General features: G+C 39.6%; 1 protein-coding gene across 13 annotated transcripts in view; it reads right to left on the reverse strand.

Annotated features, from left to right (window-relative positions):
- RPS6KA6 (ribosomal protein S6 kinase A6) overlaps window positions 1–15,954 on the reverse strand; it is a 216,849-nt gene extending 200,895 nt beyond the window's left edge. For 8 of the 13 annotated variants that reach the window (XM_072744756.1, XM_072744757.1, XM_072744752.1 and 5 more), the window contains exon 1: window positions 15,253–15,937. In XM_072744756.1, coding sequence (XP_072600857.1) covers window positions 15,253–15,330 — 78 coding nt within the window. In that variant the 5' untranslated portion in view covers window positions 15,331–15,937. Of the gene's footprint in view, window positions 1–15,252 lie in introns of all 13 variants that reach the window. The other 5 variants (XM_072744750.1, XM_072744755.1, XM_072744754.1 and 2 more) reach the window with 3 other exon arrangements.
- Between the last annotated feature and the right edge of the window lie 4,652 nt (window positions 15,955–20,606).

The following is a 20,606-nucleotide window of genomic DNA, read 5'->3' on the forward strand; positions in this document are numbered from 1 at the left end:
CCACAATGAGATACCACCTCACACCAGTGAGAATGGGGAAAATTAACAAGGCAGGAAACAACAAATGTTGGAGAGGATGCAGAGAAAAGGGAACCCTCTTACAACGTTGGTGGGAATGTGAACTGGTGCAGCCACTCTGATTAACTGTATGGAGGTTCCTCAAAGAGTTAAAAATAGACCTGCCTTATGACCCAGCAATTGCACTGTTGGGCATTTACCCCAAAGATACAGATGCAATGAAACGCCGGGACACCTGCACCGCAATGTTTTTAGCAGCAATGTCCACAATAGCCAACTTTGGAAGGAGCCTCAGTGTCCATCGAAAGATGAATGGATAAAGAAGATGTGGTTTATGTATACAATGGAATATTAGCCATTAGAAATGACAAATACCCACCATTTGCTTCAACGTGGATGGAACTGGAGGGTATTATGCTGAGTGAAATAAGTCAATCGGAGAAGGACAAACATCATATGGTCTCATTCATTTGGGGAATATAAATAATAATGAAAGGGAATAGAAGGGAAATGAGAAGAAATGGGTAGGAAATATCAGAATGGGAGACAGAACATGAAGACTCCTAACTCTGGGAAACCAACTAGAAGTGGTGGAAGGAGAGGAGGGCGGGGTGTGGGGGTGAATGTGTGATGGCACTGAGGGGGGCACTTGACGGGATGAGCACTGGGTGTTATTCTGTATGTTGGCATATTGAACACCATAAAATATAAATTTATTATTTAAAAAAAATGATGTCTCCAGGGGAATTCAGAAAACATTTCTATTATCTACAAAGACCTGATTAAGTTTAGCTCTAAATCTCTCCCACTTCCAACTCCTTTTCCTCTTCTCACCTAAAAACAAACCAAAAGAAAACAAAATACACAAAGAAACAAATCTATCATCAAGAATAGTAAATAATCTTTGAAAATAACATGTATGTGAAAACATTATATACCAAATTCTGACAACGTACTAAAAAGTTTACCTCAATATTCCAAGTGCTTACCAGATCTTCATAACTGCTACTAAAGATAATGACAGCATCCACCAATAAAGAAGTTTTCAGGAAGGGAAAAAATATTGTATTTCCCTCTCAACATTAGAGATGAAGGAGACTATAAGAGGGGTGATACTGTAAAAATATGGCCCACAATAGTAACAGCAAAAGTCAGAGCTTATTATGGAATAGTAAGATAATGATTAATTCTCTTGATGAAATAATCAAGGTAGGGAAATACAGATGTCCTTTCCTAAAGAACTGACTGGAATACTCCCAGACCAGACTGGTTTAAAGGAAAATAGTTTGGGAGAAAACTCGGAAGATATCTGTGGTGCAGAGAACAGGACCCTATTGGCCCTTCACCCTTCCTATTCCAAATAAACCTGGTGAAAGCACCTAAGAAATACATATGTCCCTCTTCTGTTTCTACATTCAAGGAAGTAGCACTGACCACTATTTTCAGAACAGCCCTCTACACCCAGAGGCTGCTGACTATTTAAGATGAATATTGATGAAGCAAGAATTACAGATCCAAAGATCATTTAAAAAGCATGAAAAGTGGGATCCCTGGGTGGCGCAGCGGTTTGGCGCCTGCCTTTGGCCCAGGGCGCGATCCTGGAAACCTGGGATCGAAACCCACGTCGGGCTCCCGGTGCATGGAGCCTGCTTCTCCCTCTGCCTGTGTCTCTGCCTCTCTCTCTCTCTCTGTGACTATCATAAATAATAAAATAAAAAAAAAAGCATGAAAAGTTGTTTTTCTTTAGCTAAGTAATTAATTTGCCTATAGTAGTAAAAATTTTAAACATACTAAGAAATCATCATATTTGTGATATTTGTATCACTCTTGTTCAAGACAATATGAGAGAGGGGGAAAGTTCATTTTAGCTTTCTATCTCCCTATGCTGCAAAGATATACGTATCTTGGTATTAGTTCAGTGGCTAACATAAACACTTAAATTGGCTGGCATGCATTAAATATCTGTTAAATTAAGTCCTATCAAAATACTGCTAATATCTGTTGTTTTTATTCTTCCCTCTTACTTTTATTTATTTTTTTTAAATTTTTATTTATTTATGATAGTCACAGAGAGAGAGAGAGAGAGAGAGAGGCAGAGACACAGGCAGAGGGAGAAGCAGGCTCCACGCACCGGGAGCCTGATGTGGGATTCGATCCCGGGTCTCCAGGATCGCGCCCTGGGCCAAAGGCAGGCGCCAAACTGCTGCGCCACCCAGGGATCCCCCCCTCTTACTTTTAATCAGTTGCCAAATTCTAACTATTTCATCTCTGCAATTTCTATCCCATCAGTTCTCTCTTTTCTTCCCCTTTTTCTCTAATTCAAAAATTTCACTACTACTTCCACTAATATAATACCCTTCTAGCTGGTATTCCCCATCTTCAGTCCTTCCTCACTCTAACTCACTGACATTAGTTATTTTTCAAAGCATATATCCGGTCATATTACCCATGTCCTCAACAACCTTTATCAGCTATCCTTTACAAATTAACACCGAACCCTTAAAATGGCTTTTAAAATCCCATACAATCAGGGCCTAGCCTACCTTCAGTATGTCCCCTACCTCATCTCACAGTATATCTTCACTTTCACATCACAGACTTATATCCTAACCATATTAGATTCTTCCTTTCTCCAAGAACGTCTCCATGTGTTTGCTTACATTGTCCCCATCCACCAGAAACATTCCTTTCCATATCTATCTGTGAAAATATTATCCTCTCTAATGCCCTGCTCACATTCCACCTCCTTAACAAGGCATTACCAGATCTATCCCTAAACCATGACCACAACCATCTCATTGTTGATGGTCTTGTGATTAATATAATAAATTTCCACACATGTCTACCTTGTCCACCTAAATGTAAACCCATGGGATTGGCGTGAGACTCAGGGTGGTAATATCTTCAGACATTTCATATTACAGTACTATGTACTACACTGCCTTGTACCCTATAAACACTTGATGAACTGAACCAATTCCCACCATGACAAAAGCAAAAAGTAAATGTCAGTGAAACACCTCAATAGCCAGTTACAGCAAATGGAATTGTCTCATATTCCCCATAGTGCTCCTAAGTTAATATTTTATCCCTGAATCACCTTATCTGTGATTACAGATGTGATTACTATACTTCAATAAAATGTTCAGATATAGGAAATAAGTCTTAAGAAAAACTGCTCATAACAGGGAAAGCTGGGGACCATGACCAAGGTGATCTAAATCCCCAGGTTTTAATATAGGTGACAATAATTCAGAGTTTAAAGGCAAGGAAAGTGGAATTATGATGACTATGAGAGAACAGAAGAAACTACTGTGTATTAGAGACCTACTATATGCAAAGCACCTTTTATTTATTGTTACCTTTAGTTTTGGGTTTTCTAAACAAAAGTAGTCATGGTTTAATTTGATGAGATTACACCCTTTTCAGTCAAACTATATTCACTATCTATGCAACAACCCCCAGCATTTTGTAATGAAACAGAGTATCTTGTCCAAGAAATTAAGCTAGACAAATTTCTGTTGCTCTCCTACACACTCTCATCTGAACAAACAACCCAAAGCATCAAAAGTCTAATTATTTATGCATAACACTGCTATACCAAGCTAAAAACAAAATTTGCTGGTAGACCTGAAGTAAGATTGAATTGATTTTCCCCCCTTCCTTAAATCAATTGCATTGTGACATATGCCTTCATGTTGGTACTGAAAAATAATTTCATCTTGTTTTGTTTTCAAAACACCTTGATAAGTGTATTATACCCAGTAATTAATGAATTTGTTTGCACACAGTGCTTAAAGATTTGTCCCCCACTTACAGATGAAGAAACTCAGTATCAGAGAAGTTAGGTGACTTGCACTGGGTCACACATCTAGTATGACTTGGTGGTGAGATTAGAACCCAGATTAAGCCACCAAATACCATGTTCTTTCCTCTATTTCTACAGGGTCTCATTGAATTAAAACTAGCACTTTTTTCCTAATCTGCCATATATTAGAAATTCTGGTTAAATATTTAAAGTCTGTGCCTTTATTTTATTTTTTAAAGATTTTATTTATTTATTCATGAGAGACAGAGAGAGGGAGAAAGAGAGAAGCAGAGACACAGGCAGAGGGAGAAGCAGGCTCCATGCAGGGAGCCCGGCATGGGACTTAATCCTGGGTCTCCAGGATCAGGCCCTGGACTGAAGGTGGTGCCCAACCGATGAGCCACCCGAGCTGCCCAAGTCTCTGCCTTTAATCCCAAACTGTTTTTATCAGTGAACTTTATTACTCTCAAAATTAATTTCTTTAAATAAGAGAGAGAGAGAGAGAGAGAAGCATACAGGGGACTCATAAGCATAATAGTTCCCTGTAGCCACTGGCTAGAAAAATGACAGGGGCTGATTTTCATGAGTTTTTGCAACCAGCAATGCTTGAAGGATGGAGTTTTAAAAGTCAGCAAGCTAGTCTGGGACAAAACCCTGAGGATGCTGCACTACTCCTAGGGAGAGGCAGGCAAACAACACCAGGTGCAGACAGAATGGAAAGAGTGACCTGAGGATCTGAGGAACTGCCTGGGTCACAGACTGGAGATTACTAACTCTTCTGGGAGCTCCTCCATGAGAGATAGCATTCACAGACATGCCTCCCCATTTCCTCCCCCACCTCTCAGCATAAACACAGAGCCACCTGCTAAGGGCAGCTCAGCCCCCACATTAGCTACGTAGCCTGCTTATTCTGGGTCCCACATCCCTGTGCTCTGGTACAACTGTGCTTCCAGGTCAAGCCTCCCTCAATCCCAGCACATTGAAACTGTCTCCATCCAAATGGATGCCAGAGGACTGGCACAGGCTGCTGATGACAAGACCCACAAGAGCATTGAGTTCTGAATGTCCCCAGGGTTGGCTGGGAAAGAATCTAGAGGGTATTGCACTACTTCTGGAGAAAAGGCAGTAAAACAGTCCCAAAACAGACAGCATACAGACAGCAATGAGAGGTGGGGGGACAATGGACACACAGCAGGGAGACTGTTTGTTCTTCCTGGGGTACTTCCCTGAAAGCAGAAAGCACAGAGACCTCACTCCAGGGATAAATGAGTTGGCCATTTCCTTCCCCCACCCCTCAGCATAAACACAGGACCACCCTCAGCACCATACCACCAATACTGGTGGCCTAACCTGTTTACACGAGGTTCAGCATCCCTGTACTGTGCTGGTTTAGAGCTATTAGGTCAAGTATGCCTCTGTCCCATTGCAGGAGGCCTCTTCCCCAGAAGACCAGCAGAAATCTCTTCCCACACCACATCTCCCAAACAGAGAGATCTGCAAGGCTTCAGTTCTAGTGGCAGTAGCATCGGGACTCATTTATCAAGCAGACCAGAGCACAGGTAGTTAAAACTCATCACACTCTAGCCAAGGGCCAAACACCACGCACTGCAGGTAAAGAGAGCCTCTGCAGACAGGTCTGAAGGCTAGAGCAAGCAAATTAAAACAGAAAAGCACAAACAGCACACACCAAGATAACTCCCTAAAGCACCAGACCCTGGACATTATAGGACCACTTCTGCATAAAGCCATTATTCTCAGGATCAGGAAACATAACAGGCATTTCTAACATACAGAAGATGGAGACTTAGACAAAAGGACAAAATGAAAAAATTTATTCCAAATGAAAGAACAAAATAAGGTCACAGCAAAAGATCTAAGTGAAACAGATACATGTAACATGCCTGATAGAGAATTTAAAGCAACAATCATAAGGATACTCGCTGGGATTGAGAAAAGAATGGTAGACTTCAGGGATGTCCTTCTGTAGAGATAAAAGAGTCAAAAAACAGTCAGAAATGAAAAATGCAGGGCATGTGCATTGCTCAGTGGTTGAGCATCTGCCTTTGGCTCAGATTGTGATCCCAGGGTCCTGAGATTGAGTCACACATCAGGCTCCCCACATAGAGTCTGTTTCTTCCTCTGGCCATGTCTCTGCCTTTCTTTCTCTCTCTTTTCTTCTCTTCTCTCTCTCTCTCTCTAAAATAAATAAATAATATTTTTTTCAAAAAGAAATGAAAATGCAGTAACTGAGATCTTAAATAGACAGGATGCAGAGAACACAAAGATGGAAGAAGTAAAGGAATGAATAAGGGATAAATAAAAGAAAATAATGAAGCTGAGCAAAAGAAATAAGAATTACAGAACGTGAGAATAGACTTAGGGAACCCAGTGACTGCATGAAACATAATTACATTTGTATCATAGGAATCCTAGAAAAAGAAGAGTTAAAAAGGGACAGGAAATTAATTTCAGGAAATAATGGCTAAAAACTTCTCTAATGTGGGGAAGGAAACAGATACCCAGATCCCGGAGGTACGAGAACTCCCATCAAAATAAAAAACAGGCCAACACCAAAACACACTGTAATTAAATTTACAAAATATAATGATAAAGAAAAAATCCTAAAAGCAGCAAAACAAAAACAGTGTCTACTTTACAAAGGAAGACCCATAAGTCTAGTCACAGATCTCTCAAAAGAAACTTTGGAAGTCAGAAGGGAGTGGCATAATATATTTAAAGCGCTGAATGAGAAAAATCTGTAGCCAAGAATACTCTATCCAGCAAGACTATCATTCAAAATAGGAGAGATAAAGGGTTTCTCAGAAAACAAAAACAAAAGGAGTTCATAATCATTAAACCGGCCCTGCAAGAAATATTAAAGGGGACTCTTTGATTGGAAAAGACCAAAAGTGACAAGGACAAGAAAGGAACAGAGAAAATCTCCTGAAACAATGACAAAACAAATACTAAAATAGCACTTAATACATATCTATCAATAATCGTTGAAGGCAAGTAAACTAAATGCTCCAATCAAAAGACATAAGGTGTCAGAACAGATGTGAAAAAAGATAGCTAGAGACATCTATATGCTGCTTACAAGAGATGCATTTTAGACCTAAAGATACCTGCAGATTGAAAGTGAGGGAATGGAAAAATATTTATCATGCAAATTGATGTCAAAAGAAAGCCGGAGTAACAAACTTATATCTGACAAACTAGATTTTAAACCAAAGACTACAATCAAAGATGAGGATAAACACTGTATCATAATAAAGGGAACTATCCAGCAAGAAAATCTAACAGTTTTAAATATTTATGCCCCCAAAATGAGAGCAAGCCAAATATATAAAATAATTAATAACAAGCTTAAAGGAATTCATTGATAATAATAATATAATAGTCAAAGACTTTAACACTCCATTTACATCAATCATCTAAGCAGAAAATCAACAAGGAGAAAATGGCTTTGAAAGACAAACTGGGGGGATCCCTGGGTGGCGCAGCGGTTTGGCGCCTGCCTTTGGCCCAGGGCGCGATCCTGGAGACCCGGGATCGAATCCCACGTCAGGCTCCCGGTGCATGGAGCTTGCTTCTCCCTCTGCCTGTGTCTCTGCCTCTCTCTCTCTCTCTCTCTCTCTCTCTCTCTCTCTGTATGACTACATAAATAAATAATAAAAACAAAACTTTAAAAAAAAAAGAAAGACAAACTGGGGACACTAGGGTGGCTCAGGGAGTATCTGCTTTAGGCTCAAGGAGTAATCCTGAGGTCCTGAGATAGAGTCCCTCTGCCTATGTCTCTGCCTGTCTTTCTATGTCTCTCATGAATAAATTAAAAATCTTTTTAAAAAATGAAAGACAAACTGGACCAGATGGACTTAACAGATATTACCAGAACATTCCACCCTAAAACAGCAGGGCACACATTCTCTTCAAGTGCACATGGGACATTCTATAGACTAAATCACATATGATGTCACAAACAGACCTCAAAAAGTGCAAAATGAATGAGATCATAGTATGCATGTTTTCTTACCACAACACTATGATCCTGGAAGTCAATCACAAGAAAAAATTTGGAAAGACCACAAATACATGGAGGTCAAACATCATGCTACTAAAGCATGAATGGATGAACCAGGAAATCAAAGAACAAAAAAATGCATGGAAACAAATGAAAATGAATACACAATGGTCCAAACCTTTGGGATGCAGCAAAACCAGTCAGGCCTATGTCAAAAAGAAAAAAATTCTAAAGTAGACAACCTAACATTACATACAAAGGAGCTAGAAAAAAAGTAAAACTAATGAAGCCCAAAGCCAGCAGAAGAAGGGCAATAAAGAATAGAGCAGAAATAAATTATATAGAAACGAAGAAAACAATAAAACAGATCAATGAAATCAGGAACTGGTTCATTGAAAAAATTAATAAAATTGATAAACATTGAGCCAGACTTATCAAAAAGTACAGAGAAAGGAACCAGATAAATAAAATCACAAATTACAGAAGAGAAATAACAACGAACAATTACAAAAGAATATTATAAAAAATTATATGCCAAATCTGGACAACCTGGAAGAAATGGATGAATTCCTAGAAACATATAAATTACCAAAACTGAAACAGGAAGAAATAGAAAACTTGAATTAAAAAAAAATTGAATAGACCAATAATCAGCAAAAAACTCCATCAATAATAAAAAAATCTCCCAACAAACAAAAATCCAGGGCCAGATACCTTCACAGGAGTATTCTATCAAACACTTAAAGAAGAGTTAATTCCTATTCTTCTCAAACTGTCTTAAAAAATAGAAATAGAAGGAAAACTTCCAAACTCATTTTATGAAGCCAGCATTATCCTGATTCCAAGATCAAAGATTCCACTATGAAAGAGAACTACAAGACAATATCCCTAATGAAAATGGTTGCAAAAATGCCCAATAAAATACTACCAAATCTAATAATGGTATATTAAAAGAATCATTCACCACAATCAAGTGGAATTTACTCCTGGGCTACAAGAGTGGTTCAATAATCACAAAATAATCAATGTGAGATACCACACTTATAAAAGAAAGGATAAGAAACAAATGACCCGTTTAGTAGATATAGAAAAAGTATCTGTACATCTAACCCTCATGATAAGAACCCTCAAAAAATTAGGGTTAGAGGGAACATACGTCAACATAATAAAGTTCATGTATAAAAAACTAAGAGCTTTTCCTCCGTGGTCAGGAACAAGACAGGGATTTCTACTCTTACCAATGTTATTTAACATGTTACTAGGGGGATCCCTGGGTGGCGCAGCGGTTTGGCGCCTGCCTTTGGCCCAGGGCGCGATCCTGGAGACCCGGGATCGAATCCCACATCAGGCTCCCGGTGCATGGAGCCTGCTTCTCCCTCTGCCTGTGTCTCTGCCTCTCTCTCTCTCTCTCTCTCTGTGTGTGACTATCATAAATAAATAAAAAGTTAAAAAAAAATAACATGTTACTAGGATTCCTATCCACAGTAACAAAAAGAAATAAAAAGGCACCCAAAGAACTCAAACTTTCAATATATCTGTGTGTGTGTATATGGAGAAATATTACTCAGCTATAAAAAGAATTTGCAAGGGTATGGCTCGAGCTAGTGAGTATTATGCTAAGTGAAATAAGTCAGTCAAAGAAAGAAAAATACCATATGATTTCACTCATATGTAGAATTTAAGAAACAAAACAAATATGGGGGTAAAAAAGAGAGGAAAACCAAGAAACAGAATCTTACCTATAGAGAACAAACTGATGGTTACCAGAAGGGAGGTGAGTGGAACAATGGGTTAAATAGGTGATGGGCATTAAGGAGGGCACTTGAAATGAATAAGGGTGTTGTATGTAAGGGTTGAATCACTAAATTCTACACCTGAAACTAATATTACATTGCATGTTAAGTAAATGGAATTAAAAAAAAAAAACTTGGGAGAAAAATAAATACAAGTAGCAATTACAATACAATATAATCTGATATAATATGCAATTTGAAAACTATGATCAATTCCTTCTTCAGGAAGCAAACACTTTCACAAAAAAAAAAAAAAAAAAAACAACAACCAGTTAAATGCATACTGTACTGTACATAGCACTAACTCATGAAAACTTTACCAAATCAAGCTATTCTTTATAACCATTACCCAGGAGCGCCCAATATCCAATCACACCTTAGGTAACACCTCTTCATCCTGACAAAACCACTCAAGAGCTAAAATTGTATACACTAACAATGAGACTGAAGAAAGAGAAATTAAGGAGTCAATCCCATTGACAATTGCACCCAAAAGCATAAGATACCTAGGAATAAACCTAACCAAACAGGTAAAGGATCTATACCCTAAAAACTACAGACCACTTCTGAAAGAAATTGAGGAAGACACAAAGAGATGGAAAAATATTCCATGCTCATGGATTGGCAGAATTAATATTGAAATTGTCATTGTTACCCAGGGCAATTTACACATTTAATGCAATCCCTATCAAAACACCATGGACTTTCTTCAGAGAGTTGGAACAAATCATCTTAAGATTTGTGTGGAATCAGAAAAGACCCCGAATAGCCAGGGGAATATTGAAAAAGAAAACCATATCTGGGGGCGTCACAATGCCAGATTTCAGGTTGTACTACAAAGCTGTGATCATCAAGACAGTGTGGTATTGGCACAAAAACAGACACATGGATCAATGAAACTGAATACAGAACCCAGAATGGACTCTCAACTCTATGGTCAACTAATATTCGACAAAGCAGGAAAGACTATCCACTGTAAAAAAACTCTCTTCAATAAATGGTGCTGGGAAAATTGGACATCCACTTGCAGAAGAATGAAACTGTACCATTCTCTTACACCATACACAAACATAAACTCAAAATGGATGAGAGATCTAAATGTGAGACAAGATTCCATCAAAATCCTAGAGGAGAGCACAGGCAACACCCTTTTTGAACTTGGACACAGCAATTTCTGCAAGATATACCCATGCAGGCAAGAGAAACAAAAGCAAAAATGAATTATTGGGACTTCATCAAGAACAAAAGCTTCTGCACAGCAAAAGTAACAGTCAACAAAACTCAAAGACAACCTACAGAATGGGACAAGATATTTGCAAATGACCTATCTGATAAAGGGCTTGTATCCAAGATCAATAAAGAACTTAGTAAACTCAACAGCAAAGAAACAAACAATCCAATCATGAAATGGGCAAAAGACATGAACAGAAATCTCACAGAGGAAGACATACACACGGCCAATAAGCTCATGAGAAAATGCTCCGCATCACTTGCCATCAGGGAAATACAAATCAAAACCACAATGAGATACCACCTCACACCAGTGAGAATGGCGAAAATTAACAAGGCAGGAAACATCAAATGTTGGAGAGGATGTGGAGAAAGAGGAACCCTCTTGCACTGTTGTTGGGAATGTGAACTGGTACAGCCACTCCAGAGAACTCTGTGGAGGTTCCTCAAAGAGTTAAAAATAGATCTGCCCTACGACCCAGCAGTTGCACTGCCAGGGATTTAACCCAAAGATACAGATACAGTGAAATACAAGAACACCTGCACCCCAATGTTTATAGCAACAATGTCCACAATAGTCAAACTGTGGAAGGAGCCTCAGTGTTCATCAAAAGATGAATGGATAAAGAATATGTGGTATATGTATATAATGGAATTATTACTCAGCCACTAGAAACGACAAATACCCATCATTTGCTTTGACATGGATGGAACTGGAGGGTGTTATGCTGAGTGAAATAAGTCAATCAGAGAAGGACAAACATTATATGGTCTCATTCATTTGGGGAATATAAGAATTAGTAAAAGGGAATAAAGGGAAAGGAGAGAAAATGAGTAAAAGTGTCAGTGAGAGTGACAAAACATGAGAGACACCTAACTCTGGGAAACGAACAAGGGGTAATGGAAAGGGAGGTGAGCGGGGAGTGGGGTTTGGGGTGACTGGGTGATGGGCACTGAGGGGGCACTTGGCGGGATGAGTACTGGGTGTTATGCTATATGTTGGCAAATTGAACTCCAACAAAAAAAATTTTTTTAAAGAAAGAAAATAAAATAAGCTAATAAAAGTTGGGAAATACTGAAAAGTTTGGTGGACTAGCCCTTCCTCAAAAGAATGTGTTAATTAAATGTTCTAATAATTAAAAAGAGCTAAAATTGTGTCTTCCTGGGGGTCGATGCCCTTTGAAGTCCCTATTCCTATTATACCTAATAGAGACAATCCCTGCAATAGCTCTCACAACCAAAGCTTCTTGCTTATCCTATTTTCCCTCTCCCAAGAACCTTCTTCCCAGTAGCCAACACAGTCCATATTTCCCCTTTTAAGGCCCATTTTCTACCTCTCACTAGAACCAAGCTAGTTATTATTTCAAACCTTCAACACATTTTCCCACAAGACAATTTAACAAACGGTGGTTAAGCTCTTCATCATTATACCTCCCTATTGTGCACTGGTCTAAAAATGTAACTGTTAATAACTTTTTCCTATGAGAAAGTATGGTCAGAGTCTCAATCAATCCTCGCACTTCTGAATGATAATTCAAAGGTTAACAATTGCCCATGAAACAAGACAAGTAAAAGACTCCACAGTATGTAATAGTGCATATAATCTTTAATTTTACCAGGATTTAACACCCATAAAACTGACAAAAATTACATTCCTTAAAATTAAAGTTAATGCATTCTCACTCATGTTTTCTTTAAGGATTCCAGCACATTCTCAAAATATATATTCTACAATGAAACCACCCTTAGTCCTAAAAGCTATAATGATTGGGGCTTCAAAGCTCATCCTGAAGGGTAAACATTTCTAAAGCTGACATCAACAAATATATAATTAAAAGTCAGAGAAAGACAAATATCATATGATTGCACTCATAGGTAGAATTTAAGAAACAAAACAAATGAACACAAGAGAAGGGAAGGAAAAATAAAATAAGACAAAATCAGACAGGGAGACAAACCATAAGACTCTTAACTATAGGAAACAAATTGAGGGTTGCTGGAGGGATGGTGGGTGGGAGGATGGGGTAACTGGGTGATCAGCATTAAGGAGGGCACATGATGTGATGAGCACTGGGTGTTAGATACAACTGATGAACCACTAAATTCTATCTCTGAAACTAATAATACACTATATGTTAATTAAATTGAATTGAAATAAAAAATTTAAAAAGAAAAAAATAGTAAGTCAGAGGGGGTCCCTGGGTGGCTCAGTAGGTTGAGCATCTGCCTCTAACTTTTAGCTCAAGTCATGATCTCAGGGTCATGAGAGTGAGCCCCATGTCAGGCTCTGCACTCAGCAGGGAATCTACTTGAGATTCTCTCCCTCTGCCCCTATCCAACTTGTGCTCAAGCTTACCTGTGCTTGCTTGCTCACACACATGCTCGCTCTCTCGCTCTCTCTCTCTCCCCCTCTCTCAAATAAATAAATCTTAAAAAAAATTAAATAATGGTCTGGAAGGTAAAATTGTTTCCTTCTTATCAAAAGAATACTGTTATAAACAAACAACAACAAAAAACCCTTTTACATACTAAACAGTTCTGTCCAGGTGTAGCATTTGGTTTTCATCTAGAATATTTTTAACTAAGTCATTTGAAGCATTAAATCTAATGAATCATAACTATCAGATAAAGGAGGCAGAAATACTACCTTTACCACATTACCTTCACCTTTTGTTTTACTTTACAAGGATTAACAATTTCCACTGGAATATTTTTCCAAATTGCTGAGTTAGACCCATTGTTAAATTTCTTTAATACCTAAAACATACTGCAAACAATAAAAAAATCATATGTGGTAATTATGATTCAAAACATTTCTCAAAATTTAACAAAATGATAAGATAGCAGGCATGCAAAAAGCTCTCCATCCCCCTCCCCATCCTTATATACAAACATTTAACTCTTTTTCTATACCAGATACCTGGAACTGTAAGTCAACTGATTACATATGTGAATAAAATAACATTCCTCTCCCTTTGAACAGTCTTGCTAGAAAATTGTTGCAAGTATGAAACATTGCTATAGTCCAAGAAGAAATTTACCTTTCTTCATTTATTCTGTTAAGAGATGTAGAATATTAAAATGTATTTTGGAACTGCTTAGTTTACTAGTAAAATATTAACTATAGTGGAAAGGGTTCAACTTTAGACTCCTTCTGAATTTATTTCTATTATACTTCTTGTTCAATCTTATCCTGGCACAGAATTTTAACCTCAATTTATTTGGAAAAGTGAAAAAGAAAAAGGAATGAATTAAACAGAGAACAGTCCAAAGTGTATTTTTAAGGATGGAGCAAGTACTTGAAGACAAATTAGCATCTTGAGATGTGGAGAACTGTGACTGCCAATCCTACCACAAAATATCCTACTGTGAATCAATTTGGTCTTCAGTACTTTTTATGAGGTCTACTGTGGCCTCTACTGGAGTATTAAGCTGTCAATCTATTAAGTTGTCAGAAAAGGATCTGACTTTCTATCCCCAAAGTCTTGTTTTTAAAGTTTAAATGCTGCCCGTTACTAGAAACAACACTAAAAATATAGAGTACCTGTGCACATGTAAGTTTTCACTGCACAGCTGACCTAAGTCCAATCAGAACAGTTTCAGAAGAGCGGGAAGAGAGGAGAAGCAAAAATATTCTGGTTGAACCTCGTAGTCTTCCAAAGATTCATCTTATAAGGCCTAGGGTTTACTTTGTGTTTTCTTTTACCGACCAATGGGGCAGGGGCAGCAGAAAGAAAAAAGGAGGAAGAGGGAGGTAGAATTGAGGAAACTACAGAACATCACATAGTAAATCACGAAACCCAGCCGCCAATTAATCTCCAAATGGGTTCTTACAAAAACAACAACATGCCATGGAGAAACTAGAAAGCTAAGTAAGGAGTACACATCCCTACGAGCAAATGTCCCCAGAGTTATTCTGTCATCTAGGTATGTTTTTGTTGCGCTGGGTTCCTAAAAGTATCCGGGATTAAACAGCTAGCTGGAGTCAGCAGCTGTCCCTCAAAGTGACCCCAGAGAGCAAACCTGGCGCAGCAGAGAAAGAGGAATGTGCTGAGCGGGACGCTGTACCTGGCGCGTTCCCCAGTCCCACTTCAGGTCGCAAAGTGAAGAAACTTAGTCACAACTCCAGCGTAGCCCGAGAGGCAGGAGCTCCTTCTGAGACAGACTCCAGATCTGGGCTGCTCACTCCCCAAGCCCTAGCCCTAGCCCATCATCTCCCGAGCGAAAGCACAGTTGAAGCAGAGCATGCTTCGCTGTCCCGCAGCCTCAACGGGGCTTGCCTGGGCACCCCGCTCCCTAGCCCCAAGACCTTCTCTCTTGGGCCTCTAGCCAGGGTCCTGAGAGGAAGGGGGATGGTCCAGCCCTTGGCCACCATAACTAACCTTGCCGCTGCTCGCGCCGCCTCCGAAAACCTCCATTTCTTGGTTCAAAAGCTCGTCCTGAGGAGCGAACGGTAGCATCGTCCCTTCAGGAGCACTTGAGCAGGAGCTGCCAACCGCTGGCGCAACCGCGCATCCCGTCGTTTGAGCTTGCCAGCCGCCGCCACCACCAGAGAAACCCTTAGCCCCTCCTTCAGCGACCGCTGCCCTAGCTTCAGGGTCCCCTTAGAGGCTGTGAGCGGAGGACCGTCTCCGCAGGCAGCTGCTCCCCATAGACAAGAAAACTCTATGCTGCCTCACGGAGAGTTCCCCTCGGCTTGTGCTCACCAGTGCCGCCACCACGACTGTCGTTCGGCGTTGACTCTGTCGCCCACCCCGCTTCCTAGGGCCTCCTCCCCGTACCCAGCTCTGTCAATATGGCGGCAGCGGCGGCTTCACCTGTGCAGCTCCTGGACCCCACCCTCCGCCCCCCTCTCCCGCGGCGGCAGCAGCACAGTAGCGTCACTGGAACGTCAATGGAGATTCCCCAGCCCCAGGTGAAGAGGAGGTGGGAAAGAAGAGCTGGGGTGAATACCGAGGACAGCGTGGTTGGGGGTGGGTAAGAGGGGAGGAGGAAGCGCTGGGCTAGGAGGCAGGAGAAGAGTAGTAAAAGCCACTGCTAGCGCTGCAGTAAACCTGCCCACTTCATGGAGCATGCGCGTCTCTGTTCACACATGCTCAGCAGGCCCTCTCAAGTCTACGAAGGCGGCTTGCAGGCGGGAGGATTCCCAAAATGAATGTAGAAACAGGGAGATGCTCTGGAGCATTGGAGGAGTTAGTGTCTGGGGAGGACTCCAGGAATATCTGCTTGCAGGGCTCACAAAAGCGGGTGTGCTATACACCGAACCACACCCATTTTTGTATAGTGATGAATAGTAGAGCGGGGATTTAGTACAGCATACATTGGGCCTCTAGAAGCAGGAGGAAGGAAGAAAATGCATTTAAAATAAATTAGTACACCTATGCTCCCAAACTCCTCCACCCCCCACCCCAGTCCCTCTCAGCACTTCCCTCTGGTTGCCCTCATAGTATTGATGGCACACAGTATTTCTAGTGTTCATACACACGTGCACATAAATATGCCACTTATTGGACCCTACTTGTGGCATTGAAGGCAGAATGTAGGAACCTAATCTCAACCCCTACCCAGCTCTAAAGGTATTAGACCTGTAGTGAAAGTAATAATCATTTTTCTGTCTTCTTCTAATCAAACTTTTACCAGTCTGCTACTCTGAGTCACACTCTGTACTAGGAGCCAGCAATATAACACGTAAATAAACCACACGGGGATGATCAATGAGCTCCTTATTGAAACACTTCAGAACCCATCGTAAAAAAAGTGATTCCACCTTTGACACTTCAAAGAGACTTAAAATAGCAAAGGTAACAGCAACAAGGAGGTTCAGTACCTTGGAGAGGTTTCTAAGGATCAATATAAAACGCAAGCACCCTTTCCCCAATACTACACCCAAGGCTGCGGTGTTGCGTTTGAAAACACTGAAGTATGCCCTCCATTTATTTCACCATCTGGCGCGCAGCACTGTGGAAGTAAAAAGCAAGCCACACAGGTTGGCATTGAATTGCAAACAAAGATCACTAATGGTGCCCTCCCACCTCCACTGCTTACAATCCCAGGGGAAAAGTGAGCTTTACAAAATATGATTCTGTAAAAGTGAAAACTTTCCAGGTAGTGGGTGCATGGAGCTATAAACAGTGAAAATGTGCACATGCACACAGTTGCATAAATTCCTGTTTGGCTGAACTGGCAGTGTTCTTAAATAAGCCCCATCATTTTGGGCAGCCCGGGTGGCTCAGCGGTTTAGCACCGCCTTCAGCCCAGGGCCTGATCCTGGACTCCCTGAATCCAGCATGGACATGGAGCCTACTTCTCCCTCTGCCTGTGTCTCTGCCTCTCTCTCTCTCTCTGTGTGTGTGTGTGTGTGTGTGTGTGTGTGTGTGTGTCTCATGAATAAACAAATAAAATCTTTAAAACATATATTTAAAAAAAAAAACATCATTTTGAGCATTGGATCTCATCCCTTCTTGCTACTCAGAAGCTTTGTTTTCTGCTATTCTCCATCACCACTCCCCTTAGCATCATGGGTTTTTTTTTTTTTCCCTCTACTGGACCTTTCCCATCAGCAAAAATGCATAGTTACTGACCTTAACTTGCTGAGCCACTAATTAGCATTTGATGCAGTTCAGGACTCCTTTCTCTTTCTCTTTCTCTTTCTCTTTCTCTTTCTCTTTCTCTTTCTCTTTCTTTCTTTCTTTCTTCTTTTTTTCTTTCTTTCTTTCTGTCTTTCCTTCTTTTTTTATGATTCCCTCTTTATTTAAACATTTTCTTGTTTGGCCTCCAGAACAAAACTGTTTGTTCATTTTCCTCCTACAACACTGGCCATTTCTTCTCAGTTCCCTTTGCAGGACAATCCCTCATTTTCCCAGTTTCTAAAAGTAGAAACTTCAGTGTTATATTCTCCACCCCTATGTTTCCCAACATCCTAGGTATTTCCATAGCACATCCAGTTCCATGGCTTTAAATCTCATCTGTATGCTGAGACCTTTCAAAGTTTATCTCCAGCCTCAAACTCTTTCTCGAAGTCAAGACTTGTATACACAACTGCCTATTTTACTTAAATACCTAATAGGTATCTCAAACTTAATCTACTCAAAACTGAATTCTTGATTCAACCCCAACCAAGGTTCTCCTTGTCTGGACTTCTCCAGGCAATTAATAACCTCCACCATCCACCTAGTTTGCTGTTCAAATGTCCCTTCAGAGTGTTTCTATGACTGTCCTTTCTAAAACACCATCCCCATAACTCTAACTTCGCCCTGCCTTTTTCTTCATAACAACAATCAACATATGGTCTATATTTGTTTATTTATTTCCCTGAGCACTTAGCATGATGCTTGGAACATAATGAGGCTCAGTAAATATTTGCTGAATGAATTAACATGTCCTTTGCTATTATTGTTTTATGCATTTGGTAAATACACCACATCAACTATATTAAGAAGCTTCTTCACTATGAATGTATTTCTTTTTTTCTCTGAATTTTTATTTAAACTCCAGTTAGTTAACATACAGCGTAATATTAGTTTCAACTGTAGAATATAGTGATTCAAATTTACATACAACACCCAGTGGTCATCACAAATGCCCCGTTTAATACCCATCACCTACTTAACCCATCCCCTCCTCTAGTAACCTTCCATTTTGTTCTCTAGAGCTAAGAATCTGTTTCTTGGTTTGCCTTTTCCCCCCTATGTTCATGTGTTTTGTTTCTTAAATTCTACATATGAGTGAAATCATATGGTATCTGTCTTTCTCTGACTGACTTATTTCATTTAGCATAATATTCTCTAGTTCCAACCATGTTCTTGCAAATAGCAAAATTTCATTCTTTTCATGGCTAATTAATATCCCACTCTGTATTAAATTTCGCCTTCATAAATGTTCATTCATTCAACATTCCTCTTAGCTTATAAACGTGCATACATCTGTCTCATTTAAAAAAACCAAAATCCCTTCCTCAACTCAAGGATTTTAATAAATCCCTGTTTCTCAGTTCTTTCAGTTAAGTCCCTCTACATCTATCTCAAATATTTTTTTAAAATATCTGCTCCATCCTGCATTATCATTGTCTCTGTTCACCTCATAGAATATGTTCTTGGACTAGTTATACTAATGATTCCTCTTCACCTGTCTTTCTGACTTCAAATGTATACTCTTTCTCCAATCCATCCTCCTCACTGGCAGCCCAGGAATCAAAATTCCTCAGTGATAATTCATCATTGCTAGTAAAACATCCACACTTATTAGCTCTTAATGTGAATGTTCTCACCAACTGGCCTCTATCTTTCCAGTTTCATCTACCATCTCAAATTCCAGTCAGATCTATGCACATGTTATTGTATCTTCCCTATCCTAGTCTTTCTAAACAACTTATTTTTAATAGCAGTCAATACTGACAACTATAATTTACTGAGAGCCTACTATGCTCCAAGCATATACTCTTCATGAATTCATTTAGCCCTCATAACAATTTTTAAAAGTTCATATTATATAGATAATTTTACAGATGAGGAAACTGAGCCTGAGAAAGGTTCAGTGATTTTACCAATACCTTAGAGATATTAAATGGAAATTCCAGAATTAAAACTACATCTGCTGGATGCTAAGCTTTCTACCCCACCCTGTTTTCTGTGAAAGCCCTCTGATATTACCCTCCCTCTCCATACCCTAATTCCACTCATCCATAGGAAAAATTAGTTACCCATTCTTCTTTACTTCCATAAAACTTTTTGCCATATCCTTATTTCAACACTGCTTTAATTTTCTTTAGTAACAAACTTTGAGATTTTGGTGTTAGTTAATTTACCTATTAAGATCTGCATTCACAGCACATGTATGGTGCTCAATATGTTGGATGGGCAAACAGTATTTCCCTACTCTAGCCAGAAACAGTTGAGGCTGTGGGCTAATATAACAATGTATAACAGTACTTAACCCTGCATAGTTTCTTTTTTCTTTTTTTTTTTTTTAAAGATTTTATCTATCCATTCACAAGAGACACAGAGAGAGAAGCAGAGACACAGGCAGAGGAAGAAGCAGGTTCTATGCAGGGAGCCCGACGCGAGACCTGATCCCGAGTCTCCAGGATCACGCCCTGGGTGGAAGGCAGCACCAAACCGCCGAGCCACCCGGGCTGTCCTTAACCCTGCATAGTTTAATGCTTATTTGCTCTGTTTTGATTCCCTTTATCAAAGACATATTGTCTTATTTTAAGTTACTAGTAACCAAGACCTATTATATACAATTTCAACTAGCTCAGAGGTCCTTAGATTCTTGGTGAAAAACATGACTTTATTTAAGCACAAAAGCAGTTATTATGGAAGTCTCAAGCTTCAGTCTTCTGAAAGTATACATAGCACATAGCAGATATTCTTGCTTTCTCTTTAGTCTTCAGGAAATTTTTAGCCTGAAATTTTCTGTATGCCCATGTATGTCTAATTATTGGAGCATAATATTAGAAGTTTACACAATAGAGGCGCCTGGGTGGCTCAGTGGTTGAGCATCTTCCTTCAGCACAGGTGGTGATCCTGGGGTCCTGGGATCAGGTCCTACATCAGGCTTCCAACCAGAAGCCTACTTCTCCCTCTGCCTATGTCTCTGCCTGTCTCTCTGTGTCTCTCATGAATAAATAAATAAAATATTTTTAAAAAGAAGTTTACACAATATTTAGTAATATTTTGTTGACTCTGGAACTGGGATGTACTATATCTAGTTTCTAAATAATATATTGTTAACCATA

The sequence above is a fragment of the Vulpes vulpes genome, chromosome X, assembly GCF_048418805.1.
Source record: "Vulpes vulpes isolate BD-2025 chromosome X, VulVul3, whole genome shotgun sequence".
Classification (NCBI taxonomy): Eukaryota; Metazoa; Chordata; class Mammalia; order Carnivora; family Canidae; genus Vulpes; species Vulpes vulpes.